The 13,317-nt window shown below is 39.0% G+C and overlaps 1 protein-coding gene across 2 annotated transcripts in view; it reads right to left on the reverse strand.

The window, feature by feature from the left end:
* Positions 1-387: 387 nt before the first annotated feature.
* Positions 388-13,317, reverse strand: part of MLYCD (malonyl-CoA decarboxylase) — a 46,143-nt gene continuing 33,213 nt past the window's right edge. For both annotated transcript variants that reach the window (XM_007059319.4, XM_043526504.1), the window contains exon 5: positions 388-1,843. In XM_007059319.4, coding sequence (XP_007059381.3) covers positions 1,310-1,843 — 534 coding nt within the window. In that variant the 3' untranslated portion in view covers positions 388-1,309. The remainder of the gene's footprint in view (positions 1,844-13,317) is intronic.

Below are 13,317 nucleotides of genomic sequence, written 5' to 3' on the forward strand. Positions count from 1 at the left end.
TCACACTCAGAAATCTGCCATCAGCTGAAGCCAGGGAACATTTAATCTCTTTAGCAGATATTTAAAACAGGCCACTCAGTAGGTGGGAAGTTTTTTGTTTAGCGAATACAAATAATTCATTTGATTGCCCTTTCTCCTGGAATGAAATGGTACATCTGGACACTTAGGGATCCCTTCACCTTTACTTGCATAGGGAAATAGAAATGTTTGTGTAATTCTCTCAGGAATCTGGTCAGGATTTCACCATACATTGAAGAAGTCAAGAATTCTGCACTCCAAATCTGCTGATATCTGATCCATTGAAGGCAGTTATCTTATTTCACTGGAGACACTAACATCAAGTGTGACTGTAATGTGAATATGGTACATTTTAAGAGAGATATCATGTAACGTTTATAGGGCAAGACTTATTTTATTTTAATTTATTGCTTTACAGACCAAACCTGGCTTTTTACTATTAAAAAAAGCTTCTTACCAACTTCTAAAATGCCCAATATAATTTATGGAGATTTAATATATACCCAAAAGCTTCATAATTAAGTCCTATAAGCAACAAACTCTCTTCTCTTATTCAGAACCACTGATTTTACTTATTAAACTGTAAATTTGAGCTATAGCAATCTGCAGATACACTGTTACACATACCTACTGCCTTGAGAAAAACCCACAGAAATACAAGGTATCTTGTTGCTCGATCAGAGCAATGATTCAGTGTTGGCACTTTGTACTGTACTTTGAAAGAGCAAAAGAATGGCCAAATGAAGAGGTTTTACCAAAAAATGTCAGGAATAAAGGTGATGAAGACCTTAGTGAAGAAATGCTGCAGATTGCTCCTCTGCTTATACAAATTTGAACAAAAATTTGTCTTTGCCTATTGCTTTTATCTAGTTATTTGGATATTTATCTATTTAATATATTAGCATACTAAGGAGTTCCTCTATGCTTTTAAAGATGTACCTTAAACAACTATACTGATCCCGAGAACGACAACAGGGGCAGAGAACAGTCCACACAAGTTACCACTGTCTTGTAACCTTACTAAGATGAGTTTACACAGCCTTTAATACACACTTCCAGCTCATCTGAACATAAAGTATGGCAATAATTCAACCAGGCTTTGAGTATCTGGCAGTGCAAGTAAAGAAAGGTATAGTAATTTTGGCAGACTATGTAATTTTTCATCCTGCTGTGACTAAGAACAGAGCTCACTTTTTTATTACAAACATTCCCTTTTCAATAAGGACACCCCAAAATATCATACCCCTTCATTCAAATGAGAAATGTTTGCTCTTAAAATCTTGCTGTATATTTAAAGTTTGCTATTTTGTTGAAATTGAGACACCAAGGAAAGAACCTGTTCTGAGGCTTTGATGTGCTTTGTCCCAAGGTATCCTGCACTGATACTGGCTGTGTCCTCTAAGAAATACCGATAGTTTACCATCATGCCACATGAAGCAGTGATCCCACGGGGGCTTGTGTCTGCCATCCAGTTTAACCGCCACAGCACAGCACCATTCTGAAGATGAAAGTTTGCTACTGGATTAAGGGCATATCCACGGTGTTTCTCTCCATACAGGTACCAAGCACAGAGCCTCATAAATGGTGAATGCAATGCTTTGACCAATTTTTCTGATCTCACCCATTCGTTGTTAGTTAAGAGCCTCTTTAGCTTTTCAGCAGCAGGGTCACCTGTGATCTCAGAGATTTCTTTGCATTCTGCATCTGTAAATAGTTCATTTCTCCCCTGTTCCTTTGTTTGTGAGGACAGAAGTCCAATGAGCCACTTGGTGAATCCTGGGATAGGTGACAAACTAGAAAACACTTTGATCTGAGGAAATTCCCCCTGTAGACCAAAAGAAAAAAAATCAAAAATCAAGCATAATAATTGCTTTTTTAAATGAATGAGAACTCTGACTCAATAAGAACTCTCACTAAAAACTGTTCAGGACAATTTACTGTCAGTAGGGACAAATGGTTTTGAGAAAAGATTATTTTCTTTAGCCAAAAGTATGATTTACTACTCTAGCTACTGGTGTGTGCAAATACCATATAAAATCACCTCTGTCAATAACAGATTAGTTTCAGGTAAGTGTTTGCCATTCTGATAATATTTTTCCTTTACAACTGATAATTATAATCTACACAGTAAACCTCATCTAGGTCTATAGGTATGTGTGTTGTGCCCATCAACATAGTACTGTGCCCATTAACAATCCTACCCAGAGGAGTAAGGTGAAAGGATTTGGCCATTTTATGACTTTCCTGCATTTTTATTATAATTTTCCCCTCTTTTGATGTGAAGAAATGTATGGGTAATTGGGGAGGGAGGAAATGAGGCTTAGGCTAAATTTCTATAATAAACTCAGGAGGCTTCTTCCTATTAGATACAAAAGGCAGTGTGTCTTGTTTAGATTTTTAGTCTTGATGTCAGTAGCCCTTTTAGATGAACTAGTGCCACTTAGGCAAGGATTTTTCTGAATCTAGCGTTTACTGAAGTCTGAGAAGAGATTATGTACCATTGGAAGCTACTTTTCGTACTATCCATGTGAACTGCAAACTCTTTAAGATAAAATTTTATGTTGAGAATAACACAGTTGATCCCATCAATCAACATTTATAGAATCAGCTGAAGCATCTCTTAGGTACTAACAGACACATGAACAGAAACCATTCCCTTTGGTAATTATCACAAAAATGAATGCTGGTATTGAGGTGCACTGATATCAGCACTAGATGGAACCACCAAATTCACTGTCATTTGGATTTAACACATCAGGAATTAACTTGGATATCAAACCTGGTGGGTGAAGGAGGGAGGAAGAAGCCAAAGTACAACAACGCAGAGTGCTTTTTAAAATTACTTTTCACGCTGAGGGGGAGGAGGTTTCAGACATTTATAGACTTTACAATAACATCTTAACGTCAACATAAAATTGCCTTCACAATACATTTTTCTATTTTGAGTATTTTCTAGATCATCATTAAAAAATCATCTTCATTCAGATGCTATCTTAAACTGACAAATGCTAACGGCAATCATGCTGCTAAGGCACTGCATAGCAAATTTACCCTGTACATTCTAAAATACAACAGTGCCCTATCAAGTGTCAGACACAAACATTGGAAGAAGAGCCCTTTTAAACTCCTGGGATTTCCAAATGTAGGACTCAATCCCCTGAGCCCCTGTGGATGCCCAAAGAAGTGAAAAAGGCTCTGATGGGATCCAGCCATATAAAACAGCTTTCAGGACTAGAGTCTAAGAAACCTGAAATATGAAACACACACACAAAACCCCAAAATGTATGTCTACACAATTTAATATTCTTAAAACCAATACAAATTCTGCAAGAATAAAGGAATCTAGTGTTTGGTTAAAATATTATGCTGGTCACCAAGAGACCAAGATCAAAATACAGTTCTATATCCACTAGTCCTGTTAAAAATAATTAAGCATACTTGATACCCAATATAATATGGAGTCTGATTTTCAAAAATGCAGCCATTCAATTACCCACACCTAATCTGTTTGTCAATTACTTTAAATACATACAATAGTCAGCATTTGTGCAAAGAGCTTTCAAGTCAAAATGTGTAAGTGGCTATTTGTGCAAGCCAATACCAAATATGCATGCAAAATGACATGACAGCACCCCCTCAGGGAGCTTGGTCTGGCAGGGCAGTCAATCAGATGCTCCTGCCCGAGTCCTTATCGTAGCCCCATTCTTGGGCTATAAAGTATGTTAGTCTCAGTCCTATTGGGGTGTTCAGATTTCCCATTACACCTGCAGGGGTTAGCTGGTCCTGGTTGTCAGGGTGTCTAGAAAGCCCTTGGGGTCTTAAGTCTATGAGGGATGGAGAGGGAAACCCAGGTGTACCCATGCCACTGGGTTGCAGCTCAGGGCCCTTAAACTAGAGAGGCGATATCAAGACTCAACAACTCATTTTGCTGTGCCATGAGTTCTTTCCTACCTCCCTTGGTTCCATAGACTTCCCCAGCCTGTAGATCTGGTTATCCCTTTGCTGGGGTTGTGTCTGGGTGGCTTCTCACCAGCTTGCTGGCAGTACCTTCCTTCTCCAGTTTTCTTTCTCCAGGGAAACTGTCCTGCCCCTTCTGCTTTTCAGCTCTTATTCTCCCAGCTGCTGTGAAGTTGCTAAATGGCACTGACAGGTGGTTACTGCATTAACTCCTTTGTCACCAGGCCACCATGGGGTCCACAAACCTCATCACATATACGCATCTGTACATACTACAAACTGAATTTGAATGTAACTCAAAATAGATTCCCCCGCACCAAACATTCAGAAGCTTGTCTCCTGCTAAAAAAAAAAAAAAAAGTCTTAAACAGAACAAAACTCACTTCGGCCTAGCGCGACAGATATCCTCTGCCAAACATTGCAATCCAGCAACTGAGGTAGTATATTTATTAGTCAGTGGGAAACATAAAGCATGCTATTCATAATGTTAGAATGTCCTGACCAGTCATTATTTAATACTATCTGTTAGATAAAGATCCTATTAGTGAGAAACACAAATGTTCACTCTGCAAAAGTTTGAGAAAAATGCCAAATATTTGTTAGCCAAAGGAAGTAATTATTTGCCTCCTACTTTTTTAATGGTATTGCAGCAGTGCCACCAAACCAATGCCTCAAAAAGATCATCATACTGGCAGCTCTACAATGAAAAATAAATCAGCGATACCAATACAATCCCTGTAATTCTAATTAAGCTTTCCACTAAAAGCACTGCAGGACTGCTTAATGCTGCTGATAAATATTTAGTGTATTCTAGAAATTTAACCAAGTTACAGAAATATAGAAAACAATTGAAAACCTGTATGCATCTGAACATTGAACACTTCTTCTTGTAGCTATGGCAACAAGTTTAAAAACATTGGTGAAAAATATAATTCTACTGTACAATTTACTAAAATACAATACTTACATTGTTTACTAATTATATTGTTTACTAATTGCTACAGTAAAGATTCATACCATAAACAGATCTCCCATGACTGACACTCCTAGAATCATCTCTCTCTTCCTATCAAATCCCACACAATTCAATTTAAAGCAAGAATGAGATTGCCAAAGAACTCAAGTCACACAGACAATACAATACAGCACTGGTAGAATGAAGGCTGTGGAGCACTGAGCTGCATCACTCTATGTACACACAATTTTAATTTAGATATGTATAAATTTAGGTATAAATTTTAGCTTGGACTGTCAAAGGGGCCCAAAAGGAATGAAAAATCAATGGAAAATGGGAGCCTAAATTCCTTTGAAAATCCTTGCCATATTCTCTAGGTGCCTGGGAGCTAGCAAACTGTTTCATAGATTCTAAGAACTTGAAAACATGGGGGCTCTAAAGAATCTCAACAAAAGCAGAATGGACAATGAGCAGTGATCAAGTTATAGAAACCAGTGACCCTTCAGGATAAAGTCTAGGGACACATCTCTGGTTAAGGGTACACAAAGAACATCATATACAAAAAGATAAAAAAATCACAGAAGTGTGTAGGCAGTGAGCCTCAACTTTGATGCAAAAATTAAGTTATTTTAATATATTCTGAAATGTTAGGTTGTTACAAACTTGCTTGTGCCTTTATTAAATTTGAAGAATTTCTTATAAGTACTTTTATACATATGGTATTGGAGAATAATAGTGTATCTATTTAGTTTTTGCTTCTTGTTTTATTAAATTTCTTTAAATGCTTACAAATAGCATAAGCTTCTTGGAATACTACCTGCTTAATACTACTGCCATATAAATAGTAAGATGTCTTATGGACACATAGCATCAAATAACCTTGCTATCACTGTTTACTGATGAAACCAGTGACCCTTCAGGATACCTCTCTGGTTAAGGGTACACAAAGAACATCAGATTAAAAAAAAGATTAAAAAAAAATCACGGAAGTTTGTAGGCAGTAAGCCTCAACTTATATATGTATGTTTTTAATTGGGCAATTAATTATCTGGCAATTTCCCTATCAAACTCAGAAATACAAGTACTCTCTCCAAAGATTTTCAAGAAGGAACAGAATCTTCTGTGTAGACTATTTAAGCTAAAAAGGCTCTTTAAGAATCATGTAAGTTTTAAAAAGGCAATTTTGAGAATTTGACTTTTTATACAAATGTATTTGTACTTATTTGAAACAGAATTTCAAGTACTACTAAACCCTAATAAAACTACAAGAATAGCTCAGAAAATGGGCTAAATACGAGAGTTAAAACCCTAACCTCAGATGTTCTGACAGCTCCCTCCACAAGAACAAAAACAGTTATTACAGATTGCATATTCATGTTCTAAAGATGCTACCAGGACCACCTCACTAATGTCTTCAATCACAGAATGGGTGACAGCAGTGAATATTCAATTTGAAGAACGCCCTAAAAGAGGTGAATCTTGAACCTCTAGTCAAACTATGAAAGAAGAATACATTTTTCTGAATTAAGCAAGTAACATGACTTTTGCTCCCATCTATCAACTTCAATGGCAAATCACACTCATCTCCTCTCATCCAGAGCCAGAAGAGTTCCCAGAAGTCACCTACTACAGGACAGGCCTAACAAAGAAAATAACAGAACGCCACTAGCCGTCACCTTCAGCCCCCAACTAAAACCCCTCCAACGCATTATTAAGGATCTACAACCTACCCTGAAGGATGACCCAACACTCTCACAAATCTTGGGAGAAAGGCCAGTCCTTGCCTACAGACAGCCCCCCAACCTGAAGCGAATACTCACCAACAACCACATACCACACAACAGAACCACTAGCCCAGGAACCTATCCTTGCAACAAAGCCCGTTGCCAACTGTGCCCAAATATCTATTCAGGGGACACCATCACAGGGCCTAACAACATCAGCCACACTATCAGAGGCTCGTTCACCTGCACATCCACCAATGTGATATATGCCATCATGTGCCAGCAATGCCCCTCTGCCATGTACATTGGTCAAACTGGACAGTCTCTACGTAAAAGAATAAATGGACACAAATCAGATGTCAAGAATTATAACATTCATAAACCAGTCAGAGAACACTTCAATCTCTCTGGTCACGCAATCACAGACATGAGGGTCGCTATCCTAAAGCAAAAAAACTTCAAATCCAGACTCCAGCGAGAAACTGCTGAATTGGAATTCATTTGCAAATTGGATACTATTAATTTGGGCTTGAATAGAGACTGGGAGTGGCTAAGTCATTATGCAAGGTAGCCTGTCTCCCCTTGTTTTTTTCCTGCAAACCCCCCCCCAAGACGTTCTGGTTAAACTTGGATTATTGCTGTGCACATTGTAAGATGAGCTGTTGCCAGCAGGAGAATGAGTTTGTGTGTGTGGTTTTTGGAGGGGGGGGTGTGGGGGGGGAGTGAGAAAACCTGGATTAGTGCTGGAGGTGACCCACCTTGATTATCATGCGCATTATAAAGAGGGGTTTCAAAGGGGGATGGGCTGTTGCCAGCAGGAGAGTGAGTTTGTATGTGTGTGGGGGGGGGGGGGGGGGGGGAAGGGTGAGAAAACCTGGATTTGTGCTGGAAATGGCTCTACTTGATGATCACTTTAGATAAGCTGTTGCCAGCGGGGGAGTGGGGTGGGAGGAAGTTTTGTTTCATGGTCTCTGTGTGTATATAATGTCTTCTGCAGTTTCCACGATATGCTATGCATCCGATGAAGTGAGCTGTAGCTCACGAAAGCTCATGCTCAAATAAACTGGTTAGTCTCTAAGGTGCCACAAGTACTCCTTTTCTCCTCTCATCCTGTTAATCTCATCTCTTTAGAGCACGCTAACAGCAGCATGACAACAAAGACGACCCCATATAGCATTAGCTGAAAATCATTTTTGTCAAATTAGCTGGTCATTTCCAGGGACTGTTTATTTCATTATGCCCTCTGGACAGCCTACATCCACACTCTCCTGGCCTCTGCTCCCACAATATTCTCCAGTTACCCCAGCTCAGATCCTTCTTCCCTCCTGTGTACCAGGAAAGAAACAAACTTCTAGCCAGCTTCTGTGGTTCATCTCACCAGCTCCCCCTGGTCTGCAGCTTCACTGAACAGTGCAGGGAATATGCAGTGTAATTCAATTAACCCCTTCTTGTGAGGAAAGCTGGAGAGCAAGAAGCAGCTGCAAACAAAGGAGAAAAATATAAAACCAAAACAACACCTGGGCACTTGGTTGATGCAAAATGGTAAATTCCATAGCAAGAATATGATATCTTCCATTATTTTCTGAAGTGTTGTTTTAGCCATGTTGGTCCCAGGAATAGTAATGCCAGTCTGTAGTTTACAGTGACAAGCTTTCTTTTGAGACCAGCACTCTCATAGAGAATGTTAAGTGTAATGAGCTCTGCAAGATCCCAGTGCAATGGGTCCTCCTTGCTGGTTTCTCAATTATATATTGACTAACTCAAAGGTCCTCTTTGGCCAACCATGAGTGATAAAAAAAAATATGTTCTTAAGAATTTGAGGAGGTTTGCTTGTAGCAAAGTTTGCCTGAGTGGGGGTGGTGGTGCTGGATCTGCTGCTAGAGACAGTACAACTGCCAACATCAAGTGGCTGAAAAATACCTGCAGTGCTCTTTGAAGAAACCACTTTCCCCTTTAAAATGACTTCCCATATAAACAAGAACAGAGCTCCATCCAGACAGGGACTCAGGAAGGGCTGAAGGTGCCTCCAGTGTTTTGGATTCTTTTATGCAAGCTTGTCTACTATGTTGGGCCTACAGCTTTGGGAATACGCTACAAGCTGTGATGCACAGATCCCTCTTTGGTTGGAAGGAAAATAGGCAACATAAACCAAATCCGCCCACTGAACCAAGGGAAAAGACTTTGTCAAAAGGTAAATTAGCAAAGTTTTGAGGTTTACTCTGCTATGCAGATTAGGAGAGCAGGAGATTTGGAGGCCACCTTTCAGCACTGTTAGGAAGCAGAAGAATACAGGGATTTATGAAAGACAAAAGCCAAGCCCTTCTCTTCCCCACATTGACAGATCTGGCTCCTACCTTCTAGCTTGCAGAAGAAAAGGAAACGCACTGCCCAAAATGGCAAAACTGAATGTGAAGAACATTTCCTCTTGCTATTTATGTATTAACTCTGATGTCTGTATCATAGCTCCCTGACAACCATTAACATTTTCAGAAGTATAGTATACAGGTGGCTTTCTTGGGATGTGGGATTGTCCTTTGATTACCACTGACTTTTAGAAGTAGTTCAACTGTTTACCCTAAACTAAAATATTCTCAAAAGAAGTTCCTGGGTCTGAAATCCATTATGGAAAAGAAAAAAAATAATAAAAGACAGCAAATCATGTTTGTTTGTTTTTTTAAGACTGATTAAAAACTGGGGAACTGATCCAATCTTTGCAGCTATAGTACTATCACACACCTGATGAATGTTTGAATTTAGGAGCTTACCTTAGGTGGCCACCTCTTGCAGAAAAAATAAATAAATGCAGTAAAGTGTACTCATTTATGTTGTTGCTAAACTGATGTGCTAGTTTCTTGGGCTACTGATGACTCCGTTCATGTTTATTTTCTTGTCAGAAACACTCACACCATCAAGAAGCTGCTGGTGGTGTTGTTTTTGTTTGTTTGTTTTTTTCAGAATACTGCAGATCCCATCCTATTATTCGTGACTCATCTGAAACTGCTGCATTCCACACTAGCTGAACAATGAAAGCAACAGTCCAAGGTCACATTTTTCACCAATGAAAGCAAAGCTTGTGTAGGAAAATAAGTTCTTACCAGGTCACCTTGAACAAATTAAAGTAGTAATTATCAACAACCCAACCAGAAAGTCAAAATCTGCTCCCAACTGTTATGTATTTTAGAAACTGTTAACCTGGGCATCCTGTCTAGTCTCAGTTTGCAGTCACTGTCTATCAGCTTTTTACCAGTTCTCTCAAATGCACACCTTGCCGTGGTTATCCATGTCTTTGTCACCTGCAGACGGAATTACCACAATGCATATTCTGTGAAGAATATTTGAAAACTTCAGCTAGCGAGAAATGCATCTGTCCATATGCTTACCTATCTCAAGACATTTTTCACCAGTGCTCTGTAAATTACATTGGTTTTCATTTCTAGGTGCAACACAAGTTTTAACTTAAGCCCTATATGGATTTGTATCACTTGTTCCCAGAGACTACTCACCCTTGGTTATACCTGGAAGCTGACACTAGACAAAATGCTTGAGTTAACAGTTCCTAGATTTGCACATCAGGAAACTGGTGCTAGAGTACTGTCAATGGAGAGGCTGTTGGAAAACTGTGTACTGAACTGTGCTAGTCATACATATAACCCAACCCATTAATACACTAAACAATGTTAGAGAAATTATTATCTACATTATAGGAAGACACAAAGGATTTTTTTTGTTGTACATGTCTGATGCAGAATTTCAGAATTTAGCTGAAAAAGGGTTGTGTAAACCAGGACAACTGGTTTGTGTGTCTTACTCTGTAAAACCTTGGTCTAGGTAAATAGCAGGTGAAACCATCTCACAAGAGAATTGTTAACTTCAGGTCTCCCTGCAAAACAAGTTAACATGCAAAAACCCAAGGCCACAAAAGCAGACCAGTAAGATCAAAGAATTTGAAGGTAGCAGTGGGGTTGACAGCAAAGAATAGATCACAGAAGTTAGTTTTAGTAAGGTAAGCAAAAATGTATTCGTTTAGATGTATTAGGTTAATTATTGTGATTTATGCATACAAATGTTTAGTTGGGGTTTAGAACGGATAGGTATGAGGCAAAGTTATGGAACAGGGTATAAAAGACAATGATTGACAACAGGCATGGAAAAGACAGAGGGGAAGAACACAGCAGATACCAGAGATTTGAAAATAGTTGCCGTGTCCCCTTGCCTTAGCTGTTTTTGCTTGTATATGTAATTCATAGGTGCTAACAGCATTGTCTTAAAATGTACAAAATAAAGGCTACCAGGAACTGTTTAAAGCTAAAGGGGAGTGGATCTCATCTGCCTTCCAACAAGCCCCGATTCTGAAATAGTTTGCCTCCTTGGCTCAGGGTCCAAATCTGTGGATCTGCAGGACACACCCTTGCAGGATCCCAGAGCCTGGGCTCCAGCCTGAACCCAAACATATCTACACACAATTTTTCAACCATAGCCCTGTGAGCCAAACTCAGCTGACGTGGACCAGTGTTTTTAATCCCTGCATAGACATATCTTGAAAGCTTATTTGTCTAGAGTGAGTTTGACTGGGTAGGGAGTATTTTAGCAGACACTGCCTTAATTTATCGACTCTATTCTAATTTACATGTGAATCTAATACGTTGAGTAAGGTTCATTCTATGAACTGAGATATTATTATTGAGACTGGAATGTGGAGACTGGAATGTTTAGTGCAGCATACTTTCTCCCATGACTCCCTTTGTGCGTGGAACAAACCAATCTCTAAAGCCACTGTTCTGATCTCCTATAAATACCTCAGAAACCATCTCTATCTTGATGCCTATGGTAAAATGCCAGCTGATAATGGTTAGGTAGGTGGCTAGTAAGGACAACTAATATTTAAAGATGATTCCAACTGTTAATTGCTCAGTTAGGAAAATGTATTCACACATGCTATCACTGTTTGCCTTGCCATCACCTTCATAATCTCCTCTATTTGTTCTAAATTAGACTAACTCTTTTGGGCAGGGAATGTGTCTTGCTATGTGATTACACAGTGCTTGGCGAAGGTGGGGTGGGTGGGTGGTTCACAGACCTAACTGGGGCTTCTTGGGCTGCAATAATACAAATCGTAGTGAAAATCCGTATTTAGAAAAACATCCTTATGGGGGCATATCCTTTAAAAAGTGTGTGCGCAGTTGTTTGCACCGGCAAACTGGATAGAGACCTGGTCCTATCTGTCCTCACACTTTAGTAAAAAAGCCGTGTCTATATTAGGAATGTTTTGCTGGTATAGCTATATCAATATACTATACTGCCAAAGTGTTCCTATTGTGGAAACAACTTATATGAGCAAAAAACTGTGCTTTTGCTGATATAGCTTAATCCAGCCAGCTTCCATCCCTGACTGAAATAAGCCATACCAGTGAAAGTGCAGTTTTGAGGACATAAATGTGTCTATACTAGGGGCTTTTGTTGACACAGCGGTCAGATAGATATCACACCTCTTCATACCCCTGACTGCAATAGCTATGCCAACAGAAGTCTGTAATGTAGACATGGTCTTTGTCAACCTCTAATCAAGAAGATTAGGAGAAAGTTTACCATTGGGCAGGTTATTACCTAATTGCTCACCTTGAGGGTTACTTTGCAACTTCCTCTGAATTGTCTGGTACAAGCCACTGTTGGAGACAGGATACTGGACTACACAGATCAATTCCCATATTCGTATAAATTCAAAAGTCCTTCTAAATAAAGAACTAAATGCAAAGAGTGGTTATAAACATATTCCTAACTCAGTGGCTGTGTCTTTTCTGATTTAATGATATAACTTCATGACAGAATGTTTTGCAGCTTCCCTTATGAAAAATGACAACAGGGGTTCCATTTTTGAAGTTATACTGGCATTTACAAGTAGATGTGTCACAGTGGGTTAAGTTAAGGCAAAGTCAGAAAAAAAATGAAGAGTTTTACTGGAGGATGAAAACAAGTTTTAAAAAATTGCAATGCCTTGGGAAATCATGAATTGAATAACCTTCTGCTGCTCAAGCAGATGTCCACAAAGGTTAACTCAAAACATGTGAAGGGTTACAGAAATGTATTAAACATTACGTGTTTAAACTGTAAGGGAAAAAATAGATAAAATATTGCTAAAAAGTTTACTCAGTCCTTTCATAATATTCCCTCTTCCCCCTAATATTTTACTGGCAGCAAAATTAAAAGACTTTCACCATTCCTAAACTGCATCTTTTAGCACATAGTGGTTGAAAAGATGTGTGTGTTTATTATATAACAAAGTTTGTACACAAGTTTTCCTTCTCCGTACATTACTCCCAAATCTACCTATTTTTCACATAAATAGCTTACACTGATGGCATGCAATATCTTAACATCAACAAAATTCTTGCTGTGCTACACGTCTTAAGATGCTGCCACCAATTCACAGCTGACTCAGCACTGTAATTATATTGTTGGCCCCTTTAAAGTCACTGTGGATAAAACGGTGCTCCAAACAAATGTTTGCACTGAACTCAGGCAGCCTTGGAAAGTCCTTCACTTTTAGCTGACCCAAAATACAGAGCAAACAAATGCAATGAAGGAGTATTATCAGAAAGCTGAGCCCTTCTGCCAAAATTAGGCTGCCAATAATATTGATGATTATATGTTCCTCTTTTGCCCTCG

This window comes from Chelonia mydas, chromosome 12 (genome assembly GCF_015237465.2).
Source record: "Chelonia mydas isolate rCheMyd1 chromosome 12, rCheMyd1.pri.v2, whole genome shotgun sequence".
In the NCBI taxonomy this organism is placed as follows: domain Eukaryota; kingdom Metazoa; phylum Chordata; order Testudines; family Cheloniidae; genus Chelonia; species Chelonia mydas.